The sequence below is a fragment of the Drosophila sulfurigaster genome, chromosome X (genome assembly GCF_023558435.1).
Source record: "Drosophila sulfurigaster albostrigata strain 15112-1811.04 chromosome X, ASM2355843v2, whole genome shotgun sequence".
NCBI classification, from domain to species: Eukaryota; Metazoa; Arthropoda; class Insecta; order Diptera; family Drosophilidae; genus Drosophila; species Drosophila sulfurigaster.
This window is the reverse complement of record NC_084885.1, coordinates 19,891,209-19,915,504: the sequence shown is the minus strand read 5'-3', so window position 1 is coordinate 19,915,504 and position 24,296 is coordinate 19,891,209. Positions and strand designations below refer to the sequence as shown.

Here is a 24,296-nt window from a genome sequence, read left to right as displayed (position 1 = left end):
CGATGATGGCCGAACTGAGTCTCCACTTGCGTAACAGAGACGAAGACGCAGATGCCATGGTGGAGAGAGGGAGAGAGAGAGGGACCCACTAATCCCATTCGGATCACTTTCTAAGTGGGTTGCCAGGGTTGCGACGTTGATGATGCATGATGCTTGAATCGCATGTCGAACTTGTTTCAGGGCTGCCGTTGTAGTGTAGCTGTGACAAACATTTCTTTTTGTTATTTATACAAGTTATGTGATTTCTTTTTGGGATGCGGATACATATTAATACATATTTTGTTTTTATTTTGAAAAGAAAGTTGGTGAGCAACAACAAATGGAGATAGCGATAGTTTTTGTTTAGTGTCAATGTCACGCCCCATGTAAGCTTTTAAGCTGACGCGTTTTGTTAAAAATATAATCGATGCGGCGGCCATAAGAAAGCGTAGTAATTATAATAACAATAATCATGCGCAAATGGTAGAAAACAAATCAAAAGCACAGCAAGACTTTAATGAGAGAAAGAGAGAGAGAGAGAAGGAAAGATAACAGCGGCAGCAGCTGCAAGCGGCGGGTGAAATTTTTCTCCGCTTTGATGGCGACACTCGAAAACGGCAGCGAAATTTCTTAACACTTTCATAAGAAGTCATAAAATAAAGTGAGAGAGAGCAAAGCCAAAGTAAACACACACACAAATCATACGTATGCATATGCGTGTGTGTGTGTGCGTACAAACATAAATTAATTTAAGCACAAAAGCTGCTCAGCGAGGCGTGTGCTTGACTTTTGACTTGCCAAATGCGCACTTTATTTCGCATATTACTTTTTCCCCCCTTTTATTTTTTTTTGTTCATTTTGGCTTTTTGTTAAATTTTTTGTATTTTTGTTGTTGTGCGTAGTTTCTTTTGTTTAATGTTAATGCATGCGTTAGAATTGTTTAGCAATAACAGCGCGCTGTTAGCTGTTAACATAACATAGACATCATTCATCCTGACATTAACATTAGTTGGGCTTTGCTTTACATAGAGTGGCGTAGAGAGCAAGAGAGAGAGAGAGAGATCTCTGACATTGAACTGTGTCAGTGGCAGCAGCAGCAGCAGCAGCAGTAACAAAAGCGTGTAATGGGGCGGGCTGCTGCGTCGCGTAGCGTCGGCGCATGCGCTGAGCTTTTGTTGTTGCTGCGACTGCGCTGCGCGCTCTGTTTGCGCCTTGTTTCGTTTTATTGTTTGCTGTTTGCTGGGGAACAACTACAACAACAACTCTGTTACTCAGCTGCTGCTGTTACTGTTGGTGTTGCCTGCTGCTGCTGCTGCTTTTGGCCCCATCAGTCGTCGTCGTCGTCGCAGTCGCGTCGCGTTGTTCATCTTGTCTCGTGTGCGCGCGCGTGCGTTTTGTGTTGTGTTTTGTTTTGTTTTGTTTGTGGAAAACACATACCGAAAACTGAATTTATTCCTACACTGATCAATAATTTGCTAAAGTTGGTTTGCAATGTATGCGTAGAAGTGCGTTTTTTTTTTACTGTGCATGAAAAGTGAAATGACGACGATAAAATGCAGCGGCAGCAGCGAAAGGATAAACATGAAGAAGCAGCAGCAGCAGGAGACTACGATTATGCGAGTGCCAGAGCAAGCAGCAGTTGTCATCGACGCCTCTATTTGTGCATAACCAAGGTGCTCTCTCGCTCTAACACATACATATGTTCATCTAACAACTCCCACATGCTGAGTATCGTTTGTTTTGTTTTTTGACTTTCTCAGTTTTGTCTCAATTTACACACACATGCATATGCATATTTTGCACTGCGGTTATTTGCGCTTCTTCTTCTGCCATCCTTCAACTTGATCGCGCGTCTCTGTGACTTTGACTTTAGCTTGTCTTCTCTGCTTTTTTTTTGAGTTGCAGTTTGCAGTTGTTGCCAGGCTTGTTTTTCATTCCTTCTTTCTGCTGCATACCCTGCTACCAATAGTGTAAAAGGGTGTGATAGTTCAGCAGGCAGAAGTTATAAAGTAGAGATGAGGCAATGTAAATAATAATAGTTATTTTACTTTTTGAATTTTTTTGTATGATCTTAAATGTTTATAGTTTATTACCTATTAAAACAGGAAATATTTTTACATACAAAGTAAAAGGTAAAGATAAGTTGAATACACAAAAATTTAGATTAAAATTTCTTCACAATATTTAAATTGAAATTACTAGAAAATACAAACTTTTGAGTTTCTCTTGTAATATATTTATCAATAGAATTTTAGCTGCAGTTGTGTGGCTTTGGTCACACTACAAATTACTAGCGGGTATCTTGCAGTTCATCACACTTGACTGCAGTTAGTCTACGTATGTATTTTGCGCTATTTATAGACGCGCTTCATTAGTTTTTGTTGCCTCTTTTAGACGTTTTTTTGTGCCTTGCTCCTCTTAACTCTACGCTTGCTCTTTTGTCCACCTTTTTTTTTGTTCCCCTTTTTCGCCTTCCCAGCTGTCAGATGTACAAACCCGAAGCTGAAGCTGTGCGTCTGACTTCTCTTGACTGATTCCCAATTCCTCTTTAGAATGATGTTCGCACAAGTCAATGTGAATGCTTGTGTGTGTGTGTGTGTGTTTAACTATAAAAGCTGAAAGTTCAAAGCTCGAGAAAGCTGCATTGATTTCTAGTTGGAGCTAGCTAATTTATTTACATCGAAAGAAGCTTCACACAAAGAAAGTGCTTAAATGTGATTAATCTGTGTTGCAAATTAGAATAGAGTATTTAGTATTTGCATCTAGCATTTATGACCGTGCTTGATGAGCAGCTGTTTCTCTTTTTCTAATTGATACGTTTAGCTTAACAACTGTCTGTTCTCGATTTGTTCCGTTTACTGATTGACACGCAAATTCATATGCAAATGTTGGAATCATTTCCAATGGTTAGTTCCAGTTTCAGTTCCATTGCCAGCTTGAGCTTTAGTTTCAGTTCCAGTCGATAGTCCACGCAGCTCTAATAATCGCTCCACTAGTCAGTTATTAATCTCCACGCGACTGCGCACAAAGCGGAAGCGCATTAAATGTGCTTTCAAGAGCACTTTTTTTTGTATGTTGTTGTGTTTGTTGTATTTTAAGCTATGCGAAAGTGTTGCCCCGCTTCGTTCGTTTCGTCTCACCTCACGCACAATGCAACCGGCGTCCATTTCCGTTTGCCGTTTTGCTGTGGCAACAAAACAACGGATGTCTGCATCGGTGTTTGGTGTCAAATGCGGCAATCTGCCAGCAATATCCTGACCCTGGAAATAAAACAGACTCAACAAATTACACGAATGATTGCGGTTCTCATGAACTTATGAAAAAAAAAAGTTATATCAGGATTAATACTATTTTTTATGTTTTTCATGCTGAGTAAGATATAATTACACATTAATGAAGAAAATGTGTGAATAAAGGATACAAAGGATTAATACTGAAATAGTTTTGTGTAACTCAAATATGTTTAATGCGAATAGTTAATGAAAACGGAATTTTGAATTCAAATGTCGTAAATTTGCAAACGATTTAAACTTGACAGTGACTTGGTGATTAAATTTGATTTTCGATTAAATTCTGATCGTGTTTTATTACCAAAAAGCTTTAGTTTTTTGTCTCGGGGTATGTTTCTCACACGTTTCGAGTGTGACAAACAGTTGTCGACAGTTGCAGCAAACTGCACAAAGCACAAACAACGGCAACAACAGTAGCTGACACTGACGATGATGATGATGATGCTGATGCAATCAAATGATCATTTCGCAAGCCATTGCAATAATTCATGATCAAATTCGCTCATTGGCCACTTTTGTAGTGGATCCGATCCGATCCGATCACGTTTAGCGTTAACTTCGCGTCTCTGATCATATTCACTGATTACTCACCACTCGCCACACTCGCTTGGATGATCACCATAAGTTATGTGTTGATCGATGCGATCGCTGATTAGCCAACAACGTGAACACACGACGACTACTTTACTCCACACACTCAAGTATAGACGACTAATGCTTGGGTTGGGTTCGCTTAGCTTATGCGGCGACTCAATCAAAGAACATTATAGACCACAAACTGTCATGCAACACACAGCTTCACTTAACTTCAATCTTGAGTTGTTTAACTCCTTCCACATTACATACTCTTCTTTTAAGCGGGGTGTTAAAACTTTGTTATTAACCACAAGAAAACGGAAATATTAAGAGTAGTGAAACTAAAACTTGTTATGGAGTTGTTTACATATTAAGCTTCATTCGAAACCTTGAATGCCAATAAATTGAGTTTTTAATGCAAAATTGTTTTAATATAACTCTCTTATTATTTGCTAAAATAATAATGCAAATTTATTTCATTTAGCTATATTCTTCTATTTATTAAATTGGAACATTTAATTTTTGAGATAGTTAATATATAATATAATCATTATTTAAAGAATTGTATAATATTAAGGATTCACGGTTCAAATGTAAAATTTCTTATTGTTAAAAGAAACTTAATTTTGCACACTCTGTGTTAAATATTTATACTATATAATATATAAGTTTCACGTTTGAAATTTCTTTTTGTTTTAAGAAATGTGAAATGTTTTCAACTTCATTATCATATCTTAGAAAAAATATATATTTCAAGTTTCAAGAACATTTAATTTTTGAGATAGTTAATATAGGAATAATCATTATTTAGAGAATTGTATAATATTAAGGATTCACGGTTCAAATGTAGAATTTCTTATTGTTTTAAGAAACTTAATTTTGCATACTCTGTGTTAAATCTTTGTATAATATATAAGTTTCACGTTTGAAATTTCTTTTTGTTGTAAGAAACTTAACTTTGCGACTCTGTGAAATGTTTTCAACTTCATTATCATATCTTAGAAAAAATATATATTTCAAGTTTCACTAATGTGCAGTGTATAAAGTCTTCGTTGTGACGCTTTTTCTAACTTGAGTCTTAGTTTTTTTCTTTTTCTTCGTGCATTTTACAGTTTTAGAATGTTTCTTCAACTACTTCTTCGTCTTCGTCTTCTTCTTCTTCTTTACGATGATGGTGCTATTGCTTTTGCTGTTACTTTGCATGCACAGTTATGAAAGCTGTGACTGCGTCTGGGGGAAAAACGTTTCACTTGTTGCTCTATTAACTCGCTTCACAGCGAATGCCCAATAATTTGAGGCATCGCACGTTCCGCGCTGAACGTGTCGGAACCGGAAATGCTCTTCATACACACACACACACACACACACTCATACTTTTAATGACGGCACAATCTTTGTTGAACAACAACGATTCTTGCAAGTTGTTTGTGTTTACATGCGCATATTATTGTTGTTCAACAATTTGGCCTCCAACAAAACTCTCTGATATTGCAACACACACTTGGCAACAAAATTCTGGCCACGTTTCTTCTTGCTGAACTGTTTGCTTCGTCGTCGTCGACGACGGCGGTGGCGGCAACTTTTCATTTTCTTTATTTACTTAAGAAATTAGCGAAAACAAGAAGAAAACGGAACAAGCAGAGAGCGAACAACACATTACAAAACCAAATGACGAACGAAAAGATATGCTCTAAAAGTAATTCGTTATTATACACTTCAATCTCATTTAGCGGCCTCATCTGCGGCCGCTAAGCGAGAAGACGTTAAATGCGAGGCAATATTGTCAATATATCTGTGTTTTCAATGCTAATGTATGCCGCTAAATGAATTTCTGCACTAAACACACTTATTATACACTTCAATCTCATTTAGCGGCCTCAACTGTGGCCGCTAAGCGAGAAGACGTTAAATTCGAGGCAATATTGTCAATATTATTTGTGTTTTCTATGTTAATGTATGCCGTTAAATTGATTTCTGTACTAAACACACTTATTATACACTTCAATCTCATTTAGCGGCCTCAACTGTGGCCGCTAAGCGAGAAGACGTTAAGTGCAATGCAAGATTATCTTCTCTGTGTTTTCTATACTACGTTTTTTCTTGAGTGACCGCTAAGTGAGTAATGTATGCCGCTAAATGAATTTCTTTCGCTAAATACAGTGTGGCCACTAAGTGCAAATTACGTTTAATTTGACTCAGCACTAAATACAAATACTTGTCATGTAAACATCGTTGTGCACAACAAACATCTTGAACTATTTCTTTGCATACTCATCGTCAACTCGTTCACGTGGTATAAAATTGGATACAACATTGTTGAGTAGGGTCTTTGCTTAGTCACAAGCGGTTACGCTGATAAGCCCACTATTAGCTTAGGGCGTTTAAAAGTGAAAGCCGCAACAACTCAAACACAACAACAGACACACACACACACACACTCTCTCCCCACTCCCCCGTTGCTAAGACAAATGGCTAAAATTAGATACAGTCATGCTCATTAAAGCTGACCCAGACTTGCAGCGCCGTGTGATGTCATTGAGTGGCTAAGCAACAATTTGTGAATACAATTTACATGTAAAATTTGAAATTTTAACTGTCGGGGGATCTTCTCAATTTAAGGGAACTTTGGGAATACCCAAATACAAATACAAATACAAATACAGAGTGCTCGATTTTTATTTCTCCATAAAGTTCGTTTCGGCTTTCTAGTATCTCTTTTTTTTTTGGGTTCGCTGATGGTCTGATGGTCAGCTGAGGCTGTCTGTATGATAATGACGATTCGTGGAAACAATGGGCGAACATCTGACCACAAAAAATAAATAAAGGTGACGCACTCTCTTCCCAATTATCGCCATCTCCGCCTCTACACTCGACGAATGCAGTGTTGCTTTTACTAAAAAAGCAAAAAAAAAATAAAATGAAAACATTTACTAGAATTTCATTGAATCAGCATCTGATTCTTTAAACATTATGTAAGCTGGGGTAAAGGTCGAATATTTCTTATTCATTATGCTCGCAATACGTGGAAAGATGTTTCATCTGATAGCTTAGCTACTTTTTACTTTTTTTTATATTTATTTTTTATTCTCTTAATGTTCTCTGTCACTCACAACAATGGCACGTATGCTGATACAAAGTGACAAAAAACAAGAAGAAAGAAGTGATATTTTTAAACATTATTTTTTATTGAAATTACCGCCATTAATTAGAAAGCAAACACGTTGTGCAGAGCTTTTTGCACAATGAGAATGCAAATGATAATTAAATCTTTTGATTTTCTTAACAAATTTAAATTCACTAGAAAAACAACTTGTGTTCGAATATCAATTATATCAAGTGCTTGTTTAGCTGATTGTGAAGACTATTTGAATTTTTAATTTCTTTCTTTTTCATTTATAATTTATGAAATTACGTTGATAAAGATTATAAGTTCCAGTTAAATGCTTATTTTAGGTACACGTATTCTTGCTATAATTTGCAAGAAATGTATATTCATTAAAAATTGATAACATTATAGCTAAATTTGATTATCGGCAATTTATTCTCATTAAAAATTGATAACACTTAAGTTAGATAAGCCGTATTGTGTTGAGTTCACATGATATTTCTCTCAGTGCTGCACTGCAATAATGACGGCACTAATGCTATAAAACTCCTGTGCGTCGACTGCGACGTCGACGCCGACAGCGGCAGCGACATGAACGGTGACGGTGACATATGGGCAAGCCAATGAGATGATGACTCAAATTTTTGGTATGTTAGTAGCAACAGCAACGATGATGACGACGTCGCCGACGACGCGGGCGCATGCGTTGTTGGTTTTGTTTCTTAGAATTGTTGCTGTTCCCCACACATAGCATTGATCTGCTGTCCCGATTGTCTGTTGTGCCTGCGTTCGTTGGCTTTCGTTACTCGTTCGCTCGTTCGGCTCTTCGTTTGTAAAATGCGCTCGTCTCCCCCGCCCTTCGTCTGCTTAACAACACTGCAATGCAATGCAGTTCAATAAAGTTCGTTAACATATGGTTTGGGGTTCGGCTCTGTTCGGCATCGCTCGGCTCTACTGGGCAGCAGCAGAAGCTAGTCATCAGGGCAGCGTCGACAGAGCGCGCTATCAGTATTTGTGTGTTGTTCATGTTTTTGTTGTTGTTGTTGTGGGCTTCGTTGTTTAATTCGCTTGATCGAAACGCGACGCGACGCGCTGCGTTTTTGCTGTTTCAGTAATGAAAGAAACATTGAAGGCGTCGTGTCGCGAATTTCTCACCGAGAATACCCTATATCGAATATATATACACTACACGCGTGTGTTTATTTAATATTTTTTTTTTCGCTGTGTCTTTCTAACGACCAAATAAAAATATGGTGCATCTCTATCAGCGTCGCCGCAATCGCGAACAGGTGTGTGTGTGTGTGTGTGTGCTTGTGACGTCATTTCCCCTTTCCCCCACCCAAACGTGCTTAGCGCATGTCAAGTGTCTAATTAGTAAACTGCAAAACGCATGAATGAATATAGCGAATAGCCGAATAGGAAGAGGAAGTGATGAGTGCGAGCGAGCAAGCAACAAACGTCGTGACTGATAAGCAAGCGAACGCATTTGCAGTGTGTGTGCGCTCTCTCCATCTCTTTCGCTCGCCCTCTCACTCGTTTGCCTGCACTTTGGCCCAGTTGAAATTCGAAGAAAGCGAACAAAACGCTAAATGCTAATTGACTTTAATACACTTGAGCTACTCGAATTCAGACTCATTAAACTCAGCCCACTTGAAGTGTTTCGCAATTGGGGTGCAAAAAAAAAAAAAAACAGAAAAAAGAAAGAGGAACCTAATTAACTCGAAATATTAATAAAAGTGTCAACGGAGAGAGGAAGAGCGAGAACGAGGGTGGCAACTCTTTTTCCAAACAAAACGTGTTGAGCTTTTAGTATGCATTCCCTCTCTCTCTCTCTCTTTCAAATTGGCATTTATCAAGAACTGTCGAAAGATATCAGTGTTGTCCCTCTTTTTTTTTCTGCGAATATACAATCTTTCCGTAGTGCAACAACATTGAACAGATGTGTTTTGTACACATAGCTCTTTGTGTTTGCGGCTTTTGAATTGATTTGATGAAAATTGTACAATTTATGCGGAACTCGTGTTTCTTAGTAAATCATTCATTATTGACATTTGCTCAAGCTAGCTACTGTTTTTCCTCTTTGATAGCAAATCGAATTTCCGCGAAACTTTAGTTCCGTTCTTTCATTGGAAAAACACCATTATAAATTATTTATTCGAAATATTTGGGCTTTTCCCGGCAACTTCAGTTCTGTGGAATTTTATTGTCGGCTTCTTAAAGCGCAGCCAACTTAATGGGGCACTTGGCATTTGCATTTTGACAACTGTGGCAACTCTGCACGTGACTCCCATTCCTTAACATTTGTGCACTGTAATGTTACAGTTAATAAAAATGTTTTTTTAATAAGCAAAAGTCAATTTTGATTTGATTGTAAAAAAGCTGCGAAAATAATTAAAGTGTGGCTTACCTAGTTTAATTTTAAAACTTTGAATATGTTTTTTAATTTATGTTAAAAATTGAAAATTAGATTTTTACTTGATTTGAGTTGAAAATTTCACTTTTTCAATTTAAATTTAAAAAATCATTAATGTCATTTCTTTAGACCTTATTTTTTTTAGTTCAAATTTAAAGACTAGACTTTTTTTTGGTGATTTAAAGGCAAGTGATTGTCAATCTACCCGTATTGTTGCAGGGCATCGACAAAAATATGTTAATGCGTATACTTAATATGAGTTGTTGCTGCCTCTTTGAACAGCCGCCGTCTTGGCTTTGTTTTATTTGCCGTGAATTCTCCATTCAAGTTGCGCTTGTCAAATGATGATGAGGAACATGTCTGAGAATTCTTTGCATGCCAAATGTACGACATGAATTAACGTTGAATGAAAATGCACTTTTGAAAATCATTTTATTGGCTTTTTGTTTTTGCTATTGGATTTGCCTTAAATGATTGACTGAGAACTGGTTGGAACGGTGGCGTATTTCTTATCCATCCGCAAAACGATTCATGACAGCGGTTTATTGACCTGATTTCTTGGAGAGCCCCCAAGGTTAATGATACGCCGCGACTTTGTCGTATGCTTATCGCTTTTCTAATGAAATCTATCGCATCTATTTGCACAGACGTTGCTGTGCGGTCATTAGATTTGATTATTTGCAATATTAATCGTCATTTTAATAGCGTGTCGTTTAATAGAGAGAGTGCAATTAGTGGTGCGATGTCAATTCAATTGCTGTGAAAGCAATAAACCATTTCAAATGCAGACCAATAAATCATGGCACAATTGTTGCGAATACTTGATCAATTTAATTAATTGCTATTTGCAAAACTGTAACGCTGTAAATTGATAAGCGTTTCCAATGAAGACGTTGTGAAGTTCTGCAAAGTGGAAGCAAGTTGTAAACTTATAAAATGAATTGGGCTCCTATCGCTGTCTGTCTGTCTGTCCGTCCGTATGCTTGAAAGCGTTTATCTCAACAGCTGAGAGAGTGAGACTTTTAAGACTTTGTGTGTGGTTAGCTGTGTAGGAAACGCATTTATAGCATGTAATAAATTCGACTTATCAAACTTGATATATCTACAAATCAGAATCAGCAGTCATTATACCCTCTATCCATAGGTTAGAAGGGTATTATCCAGCAAATGTATGTAACAGACAGAAGTAGGCATCTCCGACCCTATAAAGTATAGATATTCTTGATCAACGTTAATAGCCGAGACGATCTAACCATGTCCGTCTGTCCGTCTGTGCATTTGAACACCTAGATCTCAAAGACTATAAGAGATAGCGCACTAAATTTTGTTCGACATCACTTGTTATGTTTCCACGCAGATCAAATTTGTTTCAAATTTTTGCCACGCCCACTTCCGCCCACGCAAATCGAAAAATATCGAATAACAAGCGTAATTTTGAAGCTAGAGTTGTGAATTTTGATACACACATTAAGAACTATAGTATTTAAGATTCCTGAAAATTTCGATCAGATAAAAAAGAAGATTAACGAAATTTGTTTGCTTTTACTCACAATTGGTAGCGAGCATCTCACAGTCGAGCACACTTCACTCTAGCATTATAATTATTTTGAAAATGGGATAAGGTATCAACTCAGTTTTTTATACTGTTCGTTAGTTGATTCTTCTTCGACAAACGTATAAGACACTTTTCTTTTAAAGTAAAGGGTCGAAAAATATGAAAAAGATTTCTCATTTTATTCTGCATCTTATTTTTCCATTTTTCTTTCAGTATATAAAATATTTGATTGCTCAAATACCATGAAATATATTTATTAATTTTGCCTTTTTTTTGTATTTGTGTGTGTGCTTTGCAGGCAGTCAAACAATTCATTGAACTCTGCAACAATTTGGGCGCAAACTGCAGCACAGCGACCTCAACCGGAACAGCAGCTGGCGCAGCAGCCGCAGCCGCCGCCTCCTCATCGAGCAACTCCTCGAACGCCAGCACATCCAACTTCCACATCACCATAAATTCAACCAACAACACACATCAACAGCAGTCGCAGTCACAGCTACAGCAAATTGTTGCTCCAGAAACACAGATACAGACAACATTGGGTGGAGGAGGAGGTGGAGGAGGAGGAGGAGCATTGTCATCATCATCATCGTCATCGTTGCCCATCAGGCGTCACATCTCGCACACGACAGCCGTCAAGTTTCTGTACGCCCGTAAGTTTGACATCCAACGGGCCGTATCGCTATACGAGCAGCATGAACAGATTCGCCAGCGGGAATACTTGTACAACATCGATGCCGATGTGGAGCCACTGCGCTCCGAGCTGCAAACTGGCAAATTTACCATACTGGTGAGTCGAATATACATATGTATATGGGTAATTTTCTAGCAGTGGAAGAAAAAAAGAAACTGTTGCAATTTTAGGAATAAGTAAAGGTTATCTTTATAGCTCTGGACTAGCATTATATTTAGAACTAAGATTCATATTAGGAACCTTTTCTTTTTTTACGATAACATATAAATTCTTTCATCTTTTATTTTTCGTACTTTATTTTAGGACTTTTTTATTTTAAACGATAAAATAAATTCGTTCATCTTTAATTTTGTACTTGATATTAGGAACCTTTTATGTTTGGTTTTCGTACTTAGTTTTAGGACCTTTTTTCTTTTTAACGATAAAATATATAAATTCATCTTTAGTTTTTCGTACTTGATTTTAGGAACCTTTTCTGTTCTATGATAAAATATATATGTTCGCTCATCTTTAAAACAGAAAAATAATTGCCAAATCATTCTTTAAGATTCCTGAAAATTGGGTTGCTATCAGATAAAAATTGTTGAAGTTATTTAATATATACTTTTCTATGGACAAAATCGCCCACTTACTGCGGAAGTTAGTTGTCTCCGCTGACAATCTGGTATATTTTGCTCTCCCTAGTATATTTTGAATGTATTATTATATTAATATACCAAATATAGTCAGTGATGTATTTGTTGTATATTTATGGTATATTTTGAAATTAATATCGCACTGTTTTACTTTTATTCAAAATGGTATCTCACAGTCGAGCACACTCGATTGTAGCTTTCTTGGTCGTAATACATTACTGATATGCATCACATAAATTGGTGAAAATACATCAAAGTGTCAAAGCAGCATCAATTACTATCTTTGTAGTATATTAAATGACAGTATCAAAGTCTGCTAGACTTTGTGTTACTCGTTTGAGGAAAATTTCCAAAAATCAATATTAAATTCTCTTCAATTTCAATTGACTTTTACTGACTATTAAAATGTTTTATATTTATATTATTATCAAATTCTCTTCAATTTCAATTTATATTACTAAGTATTGAAAAAGTTTTAGAGTCTGATCAACTTTGAGTTACTTTTCGCTTATTTTGGGAATACTCAATTGTCAAATAGTTGTTTAAACAATTTTAGATATGCAAAGAAATTATGCAGTTATTTTTCTCATTTTCAATTCATTCATTTGAAAGTCGTGCAGCATTTGAAGCGATATTTAGAGATCTAAAATAACATGAAACAAACTTTTTCGATTGCCAGATGTTACTTATTTCATGAAATTTTTAAGCAAACAAAAAATCATTCCATTTTGTAATTGTCAGGTTTTTATATTTTTTAATTTCGGTTTATTTCACAACTTGTTCTTTCTCTGCCTAACGTTCTCTACATAGTGATCGCACTTTCGTCTCGTGCCCTATCGATACACCTATCGATCCGGCTTCTAACTATCGATAGATATTTAATCGATTAATTCTTAATGTTACCTTATGCTATATTTAAATCTAGTATTTACAATATTTACAATTTATACACTTTCAATTTATTTAATTAAAAAATGAATGTATTTATATACTATATTTAGTTATATACGAAATATATTATTTGAAATTATATTAACTTGTATATTTATCTTTTTCCTGTTCAGCCGGCACGCACATCGAGCGGAGCGGCAATTGCGCTCTTTACGGCCAATCGACACAGTCCGCTGAGCGCCTCGCACACAACAACGCTACAGGGTATCGTGTATCAGTTGGACTGTGCGCTGCAGGATACGGACACGCAGCGTGCGGGACTTGTGTTCATCTATGACATGAGTGGCTCGAAGTATTCCAATTTTGATTATGATCTGTCGCAAAAGATACTCACACTGCTGAAGGTGAGTTTCAATTTGCATTTAGTCTCGTTTCTCCGTTTTTTTCATTTTTCGTTGCATACTTTTGGGCTGTGCATAAAATTACGCCAAGCTTTGCCAAGCTTGACACACTTAGTTTGTAAATTGTCAAAGTCGGTCAACTGCATGGTGGGACCAAATAGAAGAAGAAGACTGTGCAAGTGTGTGGGTGTGTGTGTGTGTGTGGGCACAAAGCATAACCAACAAATTGGGATGAGACAGTAAAAACGAAAAAAAAAATAAGAGACATGCATGCGGCTTTTAATTCCAGCAACATTTGTGTCTTGAAGCTGAAAATTTGGTTTCATTTCGCCGCAAATGCAGCTATAAACTTAGGCGTGGCTGCAATGCCACCTCCCCACTCTCCTCTTCTCTCGTTTACTCCTGGTTCAATGGAAGAGTTAACAAAAGAGCAAAACTCGGAAATCCTTTTGGTCGTCTCAGCGGAAGTGGTTGAGCAGTAGTTTAACAATCAGCGCAACAGCAGCTGCGAACCCTTTTCACACACACCCACACACATACACAAATGAACAAATAAAAGACGCCCACACACACACACACACAGTGACGGTGCTTTTGCACGCCTACGCCAACGTCGACATCGACGCCAACGCAGCAGCGAATAAGACGTCATCTTTTTATACCCGGTAGACAGCGTAAAGAAGGCTTTTATGGCAATGAGTAGAAAACTTCATTTTAGTATTTCAAAGTCAAAAGTGATTTATTGATTTCTGCATTATATTGCTTGCAACTTTGTGCAGCAACTATTAAAAATAACAAACCGCACGCATTAAGTTTGACGCAGCGGATATATTAAAGTTGAGCATTCATTGTTGCTTGGTGGCTTGCTTCGAAATAGGGGGCAAAGCAACCGCAAGAATAACAACAGCAACAACAACAGGTAGCTACTGCGGTTGTTCGTTTTCCATTTCATTCATTCACAGCCAGATATGTGTGTGTGTGTGTGTGTGTGTGTGATGGAGTGCGTGAATGAATGTTTCGCGCATTACTTTTGACTGTCGTTGTAAACTTTGAAGCATTTCGCAATAAAGAAGACAATGTGTTGTGCATGTAAATGCGTGTAAATACAAATAGCATTTACATTTGTGTGTGTGAGCTTTGCCGGCAGCCGGCTGTGACGTCGTCGCCAAGACGACGCTGCGCAGCTCATGGTCAGCGAAGCTGCCTAATGTCTACACGCATACATTCTTACAATCTGTTTGTCTGTTCAAAAATCAAAGCGCAAAAAAAACAACAACAACAAAACCAAAAAGCTCAGCAATAAAATAATTTGCGTGGGCATTAAGCAGAGTGGCTGGCAATGGCAACAGCAACAGCAGCGACAGCGGCAGCGATGCCGGCAGCAGCTGAGAGAGAGAGCGCAAGAAATTGAGAGAGCACGCAACTTACGCTCTTTCTGTGTTGGAGAGGGACGCCGATTGTGTGCGCGAGTGTGAAGAGTGGGTGCAAAGTGGAATAGAATGAGGTAAAGCGCCGTGTGACGAGTGAAATGAACTGAAGGAATTTTTGCGTAGCGTAGATCAATGGAAATGCGAGTATGTGTCTGTGTGTGTGTGTGTGCATATGAGTATGAGTATGAATTTGTATGACACTTTGTGATGCAATTTTGCAGTTAAGTAGAACAGTTTATGGTGCCAAGAAGTTTGGCGTGTTTTCTTTCAATTGTATTTCGATTTAATTGCTGCAAAAGATTTCCGGAAAATGTTTTCCGTTCTAGAAACTTGATGTTCCACGACAATAATTTGAAGCCGGTCTTATAATAACATAACTTCAGTGAAGAATATTTAAGTAGCTTTGAATGCAGTTCCGGCTTCGATTTTCCGAAATTGTTACAACGTAAGAGACAGAATAAAAATAGAGACAATTAGTAGTAAATACCTAATTTTACAATTTTATTAGATTGTGTTCCTTGTCTTGTTGGTTTTTAATTTCATTAATCTGCTTAAAGTAGAAAAAGGTCAAATTAGCTCGAGCTCTATTTTTGATTATAAATTCACGCTAAATGTTGTGAAATATGCATATTTTTAAATAAAGTGTGCTAAAATGAAAATAAAAATGTGAATATTAAAAATGTGTTGCAAGAAATGATGCGTTTAATTAAAAATTTCGTCAGATTAAACTGCTTTAGCTTAAGACACCTGCGCGTTCTTTCTCTAGCGTGCTCTCTCTCACTCTCTCTCTCACTATATTTCTTTCTGTGTCGCTCTTCACAGGGTGTTACGGGCGTATGCGTAACATTTGCCATATTACGCATACGCAGCGTAAGCGTTTATACAATGCTAAGTATAAGCACAATAAATACCCAAACACACTCACACGCACTGTACTTAAAGCGGAGAGATTACATTCTCATATTGGAAAGCGATTGTAAAGTTTTATTGCGTGGCACTGGAACAGCTGCTAAGCAACACACGCACACACGCACACACACACACACAGACATTTTCACTCTCGTTTTTAGCTTGCGCTCTCTCACGCTCTCTCGCACACTTTTAGCTTTTTTATTGCTCGCGCGCCGTCGCTTGTGGCTATCTTGTGCTTGATTAACTAATTCAGTTGACGAGTTCTAGTCGAACGTAATAGATTGATTATAAAAGCATACACGAGTGAAGCAACTGCAAAGCAAATAAAACGTGCGTCGTTTTCGTTCTCCTTCTTCGTCTTCGTCTTCGTCTTCAGCTTCGGCTTCGGCTTTTGCTTCTTTTGGTTGTTTTTGTATATCGTGCCGGCTCGTTAACCGTTTCCGTTACGCCTCAATCTCCTGCCCCCTCGCCCCTTCGCATCAAGCGAACGCGCGTAATTCGGAAGCAGCAAAATATAAAAAAAATTCTTGTTCATTCGTGTTAAACTTCAACAAAAGGTAGCTGCAGTCTCTGCGTACTCGCGACTCAATTATCTATTATATCGAATTGATATTGTTATTTTTAGTGCCAAAAGAGAGAGAAAGAGAGAGAGAGAGCGTGCTGTGTGTTGGCTTAAATAAGCATATTGCGTCGATATTTCGTGTTATTTTTACAACGTGCGCTTGCTAGTAGTTGTTTTTGTTTTCGCTGTCTGACATTGACGCAAGTGTACGCTTGTATGTGTGTGTGTTGATTTGTTTGTGAACTTAAAATGCAAATTCAAAGTCAACGCAACACAAAAGTTATACGCCATAATTTACCTCATTTTTTGTTGTTTTACTATTACTGCACACATACAACAAAAATAATTGTGTGTGTGTCTGTGTGTTTGTATTTCATTCAGTTTAATTGAATTTTCAAACGCGGTTTCCGCATTGAGAAATGCTGTTTGTTTTTAGTCGATGCGAGAACCAAATGTAGGCGTGCGGGTTTGTGTCAAGGCTAAATGCAAGTTGCTTTATAATTCGTTTGCTGACAACTCTGTTGCTGCTCTTGCTTCGATCGAGCTATCGACCCTTTGTTGTGCAGCCCTGGTTCGTTTTGTCGCATTTGCCACCCACCCAACAAACCTAATTTCGACAGCTGCAAAAAATGCAACCATGCAAAAACGCAAAAACAACCCTCAGCTGTGTGTTGTTCAACGTGCGCTCTCGCACTCTCCCTAAGCAAACGGTTTACCAGGGTTGCGCTCTCTCTCGCTCTCTTTCTTGCTTTGTCGCTTGCTCCCCTGTTGCTTTGAAGGTGGTTGGCGAGAGCGCGCCTGCGTCAAGAACGCAACGGCGGCAGCGACCGCGACGTCGTCGTCGTCAACAACACATTCGTATTGCCGTTTTACCGTTTCGCTGCCAACAGCGACAGAGGCCAGTGGCAGCGCGACAGCGGCAGCAAATGCCAGACAAACAGACGTAGTTCAGCTTTCAGCTTTCCACGACGACGCGCAGCAAACAAAACTTCCCTAAAAAAAACACACACACCAAATAAAAAGAAATATATACATATATATAGAAATAGAAATAGACATAAATAAAAACGGAGAAAAACAACACAAAATTAAAAGGAATAAGGCGAAGTAAAATATAGTGATAAATGAAATTACTCAACAACTAAATCGATACTTGTTTTTGAACATATTTTTTTTTTGTGTGTGAGACGGCGAAAAAAGTGAGAGCAAAGAAACGCATTTGTATATTGCAACGTGTGAGTGAGTGTGCGTGTACTTCTCTGTGTGCGAGTGTGTGTGTGCAGCCTGTACGTGTCAAAGTGTGTGTATACACATGTATGTGTGTTGTTGTTGTCGTTGTTGTTGTCACGCGGTCACAATTGCAGTACTCATTACAAAAGTCAAATTAGAAACCAATTAGAAGTTGCAACTTTGCTGGTTGTGTTTTTTTGTTTGTCTTTTTTTTTGTATTTTGTTGTTGTTGTGAATAGGCAGCGAGAAAAGTATCTACAAGTGCTGCCTGCTTGCCCATCGTCCGTGCTCCCGCTGCCAGCGTCGCTGCCCACTGTAATTGTAACTGCAACTGAGCAGAGCGGAAGGTATACAAGCGAGCGCGAGTGAGACAGAGATAGAGAGAGAGAGAGAGTGTGTGTCTGTGTTGTTTTGTTTTTGTTTCGCCCACATTTATTTATTTATTCTATGTAGTTTAGCACATTTTTTTTAATGCATCATTTTGTGCAATTGTGTAACCAACTACAACAACAACAACAACAACAGCAACAACAACATTGAAAAGCAGCACATTATATAAACAACAACAAGAAGCAAAACAAAGAGGAAAAAACAATAACATAAAAAACAAAAACAAAAGCAAAATCAAATAAATCGCAAGCAACTAAAATTGCCAATTGAAAATGTACAAAAATTAGCGCCCTCGTTGAGTGTCGCCCACGCCCCCCGCCGCCATCCGCCCCCGTCGCTGTGCTCCCCTTGTCCCCCCGCCCACAGAGGAAAGTGCTTTGCATTTAGCATTTAATTGTGCGAATATATTTGTTCCAAAAAGCCAACAAAACAACACAACACAACAACAACAACAATTGCCAAAAACAAACAAAACTACAACTAAAAAAAAAAAAAACAACAAAGCAAAAGCAACAACGTCGTATTCATACATTTATTTAAATAATTAACCTGACAGTGAGCAGCAACAATAAAGAGAACAACAACAAACAATAACAACAATAACAATAACAACAGCCGACAACAACAAGAACAACACAGGTATTAAATAGAATACAAAATTCACACACACACACACACATACTTATTATGCAAATGTTTGTTTGTGTGTGTGTTTTTGCTGCAATTATTTTGCTCATCATCATAATAATAATTATTTCTTGATTGCATTTTGCAAATTTTCCTATTTTTAAAGCTATTTCGTGTGCTTTGAAATTATTTTCGATTGTCTCGATTTTCGATTCTCCGGAATTCCAATTATCATCGCTAATTAAGCTAGTCACGTTTATTACAAAATGCCAAAAGAGAACTTTTTGCGACATCTAGAAAACATATTTATATACAAAACTATATTTAGTTCTTTTTACAATGGAATTATTTCAATTTGCTCCATTGTCAAACTATGTCAATTTAGCTTTTTAGCTTTTTTTAGAGTTTCAGTATTTCTATATATTTTTTATTTCAAATATTCACTTCATTTTCAATACAATCAATATGAAATATATGTACATTTATTGCTTTGGATTGGAATTATTTTATTTCTCTATTGTAAAATCACTCAAACTTTCAGCCAAGTCCACTTTATTCTTTACAGTTTTATTTTGTTTAATCTTAATACGCAATTTCAGCTGAGCAAAGTTTCTTTTTTTATTTCAATATGAAATATTGCTTTGAAATAGAATCATTTGATTTTAATTACGATTACAAAGCAATTTTTTTCATTTTACTATTTAAAAATCAGTTTGGTTTTTAAAATTTTGTAGTAGTTTTTTTTTTTTAATTTTATAACAATGACAAATTTTATTTCAATGAAGAATATTTTAGAAATTTGACATGAAACCTATTTTAATTGACTAGAAACTACTCAAATTTGTCGCCGTTTTTTATAATTGTTTTACATATTATTTTCTTAATTCTAAAGCTACACGAATTATCATTTTGTTTTGTAGTTTTTTAGAATTTTCTAAATGCAACAAATTTTCATTTGAATGGGCATTTTTCTAGATATATTTTGCAGTTTTTAAAAAAATGTTCCAGTTTTGTGGAAGTTTTATAAATTTCTACTCAATAGTTAAACTTAAATATTCACTAGAATAGAGGTTTTAAGTTAGAGCAAAAAGTTTGCACTTTGTTAAGAGCTCTTTTTTATGGAATTCCTGTTTTTGATGTGTATTAATTCCGCATTAATTCTAAAATGTGATTAAGGACCGACTAAGGGTCTCTAAATATAAACCATCAAAGAAAATTCTGCACTTCAAATGCAGTTCACCCCATTTTCCAACAGGCTGCAGCAGACCTTAAGCGAAGACCAACGAAGCATTCATAAATGGTGCTGGAAAATGAGGTCAAGAGGGCAATTCATATTGACCACTCGTAAGAAGCTTTTTGTGTATGGGAAAGCGGGCAAATTGAATTAATTATTAATTATAGAATTGCGAAAGGAATAAAGTACTTCAACATAAAGAATTTATCAGGGTAATCAACAAAGCTTTAATCGAGGTTCTTTTGCAAATATTGGCGAATAAATATTGGTGGAAAACTATAAACTATAAAAGTTTTTCCCAACTGCAATCAATAATTCAGCTGCGTGGATGTATTATTGCTTTTAACCCAGCAAAAAAACTAGGTCAAACTCTATATAAAAATGATCCGAACTTAAGAATTGAATACGAATAATATGATATCAAGTGAATACTTTGAATCGTTGCTTAGTCTGAACTGTGGCAGGTGAGAAACGAGATAATTTGCTTTAATTTCTTATTGTCATTGTTAAGTGAGAACAAAGGCAGAAAGTAAAGCAGCTGCTAAATGACATAACCAAGCAGAATAAAAAGGCATTTGAAGAGCATTGAATGAGAATTGAAAGCAGTAGAGAGGAGAGCGAATCAATGAAATAGCAGCTGTTTGGAACTCGTTATGATTTATTTATTCACCATTCAGCAAGCGCGTTTTTTTTGTATGTGGGAGACAAGCTGAAATAGAAAGCCAAACACATTTGTCATATTTATAAAGTAATCGATTCAAGTCGACTCGTGTCGATAATGAAATGTTATCGATCAGTGATGCGCAACGAAGTTTCGCTGGAAAACAAATGTAGGAATTATTAAGAAATAATATATTTTCTGTGCATGTGAGGGGAGTGCTATAATTAGTATTCTTTTTATTATTATGCAGAATATTACAATCATTTGATTACACTGATAGACGTTGCGCTTGATTAAACAGTTCCCAGAATAATTCATTGAAGTACTTCTGCTCTCTCTCTTTCTCTCATGATTTATCCCTGTCTGTCATAGCTATCTAACCATTTGTCTGTCTGTCTTGTCTGTTTGTTCGTCGAGTGCGTGTAGCGTTTGCCTTTAAAGGCCAAAAACGCCGCCAACGATGACGATGACGGCGACGACAAATTCGTTTCATGCCCAAAGCCGGCGACAAGCTTAAAACGCATTACCAATTTTGGCCATGGCTAATTTTACATACACACATCGTTGTGAGTGTTTCATTATTGCTTTTTTGTATTGTATTTATTTATTTTTTGCATAGCACACCCATGTGCTGGCATTTGGACAGCGACTTGGCGACTTTTCACTTTTGTTTCTTTTTTTTTTTTTTTTGGGCAACGAAATATTGACGACAAAAAAAAAACGAGTAGTGTGTGTTGTATGCAAAGCGAGCTCGTGAACTAAGCAAACATCTTAAAGCATCGCAAACCATGTGGCGTATACTTAATGTCCATACGATCAGTTAAATATGTACTTAGTAGCTGTAGCTGTGTGGCATTATTACCGCAATGGGGCAAACAATTCAGACGCCGTGATAACATTTTTGTTTTGTCCATGCTGCGCAACGATAAATTTTTCTGAGCGATCAGTTTATCGATATCTTCGTTTAGTTCGCGAGCCGTTCTTTTGAACTGATTTAGTTCAAGAAGAACAATCGTAATTTGTTCTTTGAAACTAATTTAGTTCAAGAAGAACACGTGAGCAGTTCCTTGGAACTAATTTCGTTCCAGACGAACAAACAACATGTCGCCATTAAAGCTCAAAGCGAAGCTAAGCTTTAAGCTAGCTCTCCCTTTTTCCTCTCAGCAATAGCAATGAAAACAACAACAACAACAATTAGCAGCAAACCGAAGCGAAACGCATGCCGAAGCACGTAATAATGAGCGAAGGAACGTGAAGCGATGATGTTGAGTGCATAACCATGGCCACTTGTCGTCGCTAACTCCTTCAGGCGTCGCCTCCTCGCTCTCTCTTACTCGCTCTCGTCCAGCAGCCGCCACTTGACGACGATGAAGTCAGAGTTGAAGACAAAGGCGGCGGTAATGCTGTAGGCGTGTGTGTATGTGTGTGTGTGTGTGTGTGTGTATGACGAGACAGGGAAGCTGCGATGACTTTCTTTCTTTTCGCGCAACATATGTGTGTGTGTTTGCGTCCCTCTTTCTCGCTCGCTCGCACATTCGCTGTCTGTCAATATGTGTGCGTCTGTTTTGTGCTTATTATTTCAGCTTAATTTTGCTGCTGCCGTTGCTGCTGTTGTTGTTGTTGTTTTTGTTTTCGCTGCTGTGTAGGCAGCGCTGTCAATTGCTTGAATGATGATTATGTCCATGTTGTTGCTGATTGTCATTGTTGTTGTTGTTGTTGTTGTTGGAGGTGTTTATTAGGGACAGGTGCGTCATAATGCTGCTTATTACGTTGCGCCAATATGCCTCTTTTCATTCGCCCACACACACACACACACACACATACACTCAAATCATATTCCAATTTATTGGACGTATGATCCCCCAATTAAATGGAAAAACAGCATACATGTGTTTTAGTTCAGCTGAGAGAATCGATACAGTTTTATTTCGATACAATATTACAGTGAAATCTGCACGCACATTGACCAAAAATATCGATATATCTAAATTTAGTTGAATCTTGTTTTTTTTAGAAGCAATTTGATTCAAAACAAACTTGTTACTTTTCTCAAGAAATTATTAATGATTACTAATTTGGGAAGCTAAAAAGTAGTATTCATTAAATAATGAAATAATTCCATATTTAAATATTAAATTCAAGATTTCTTGTTTTATTAAAAAAAACTACTTTCATTATGGATTTTTCTTCCACCTTTTTTAATATTAAAATCAAAATTATAAAAAAAAACCGGTTTTGGGGAATTAGAATAGAATTTGATTTTTCTACAAAACCACCTACGTGAAATGTTTCCATTATCTGTGGCACTATTTTTTCTGGGTCAATTGCTGATTAGTTGTATAAGTTAATATTATATTTTGTTGCACTGTAACGAACAGTTTTGCATGTGGCAAACGAAAAGCCAAATACTTTTCTACTTGATTTATTTGGGGCAATTTGTTGCTATTGTATTAATAATACAGCAATTTCTATACACAACAACTACATAATTATTATTTATTTTATGACAGTCGGCACGCAACAATGTCGATGTAGTAGAAAGAACTCTTTTTTTTTTTTATTCCAAGTTGCGTTCTAGTTGCCATGCAAATTGAGTGTGTTCGCTTTTGAAGCACCGACTTTGTTGCTGCTGCAACAGTTTGCGGCATTCAACATTTCGGCATTGAACATTGAGTGAGCATTCCGCACACGTTCCATTCCAAGAGCTTTAGCTTCAGCTTCAGCTTCAGCTTTCCAAGTATAAACCCCAGCTGTCAGCTTCACACAGCACGCAGTCTGAATATTCGTAGCCTACTTTGTAGCGCCAAAGCCTTGGCACAAAACAAACTGCAGCAAGAGCTGTGCTACAACTATTTTGCTACAGCAAATGTGCCACAAAGTTGTGGCAGTTAGTCGAGCATAGATTACTGCAAAGTACGCTGTAAAAGATACTAGATTATGCGATGCTATATTGAATTATTGAATAACTAAAATATACTGAATAAAAAAGAATCATTTTTGGAGCTATGAACAATCTCTGACATGATTTTTATTGATTCTTGATAAAAATATTTAAACTTAATTTATGTTGAAGGCTTTATTTTACTTTCTCTACTAGAGAACTTTAGTCTAGCGTATATTACTTCAAAGTACGCTGTAAAATATACTAGATTATGCGATGGTATATTGAATTATTGAATAACTAAAATATATTAAATAGAATAGAATCATTGTTGGAGCTTTTAAAAATCCCTAAACTGATTCATTTTTGGCAAAAATATTTAAACAAAGTTTGTGTTAAAAATATTATTTTAGTATTTCTTTTAGAGAACTTTAGTCCAGCAAAGTACGCTGTAAAAAATACCAGATTATACGAAAGTATATTGAATTATTGGATAACTAAAATACATTGAAAAGAAAAAAATCATTTTTGGAGCCATCAACAATCTCTGACATGATTTTTATTGATTCTTGATAAAAATATTTAAACTTAATTTATTTGACTATTTCTTTTAGAGAATTTTAGTCTAGCATAGCTTACGACAAAGTACGCTTTAAAATATACTAGATTATGCGATGGTATATTGAATTATTTAACAACTAAAATATATACCATAAAATAGAATCGTTTTTGGAGCTATTAACAATCTTTGACTTCTTGATTTTTGACAAAATATTTAAACAAAATTTATGTTGAAAACTTTGTTTTACTATTTCTTTTAGAAAACTTT

The 24,296-nt window shown here is 36.7% G+C and overlaps 1 protein-coding gene across 3 annotated transcripts in view; it reads left to right on the top strand.

Annotated features, from left to right (window-relative positions):
* Nucleotides 1–24,296, top strand: part of LOC133849590 (tyrosine-protein phosphatase non-receptor type 9) — a 45,723-nt gene that overhangs the window by 8,732 nt on the left and 12,695 nt on the right. The window contains exons 1-3 of one of the 3 annotated variants that reach the window (XM_062285772.1): nt 1,511–1,652; nt 11,218–11,709; nt 13,313–13,543. In XM_062285772.1, coding sequence (XP_062141756.1) covers nt 1,533–1,652; nt 11,218–11,709; nt 13,313–13,543 — 843 coding nt within the window. In that variant the 5' untranslated portion in view covers nt 1,511–1,532. Of the gene's footprint in view, nt 1–1,510; nt 1,653–8,104; nt 8,241–11,217; nt 11,710–13,312; nt 13,544–24,296 lie in introns of those variants that run through there. The other 2 variants (XM_062285774.1, XM_062285773.1) reach the window with 2 other exon arrangements.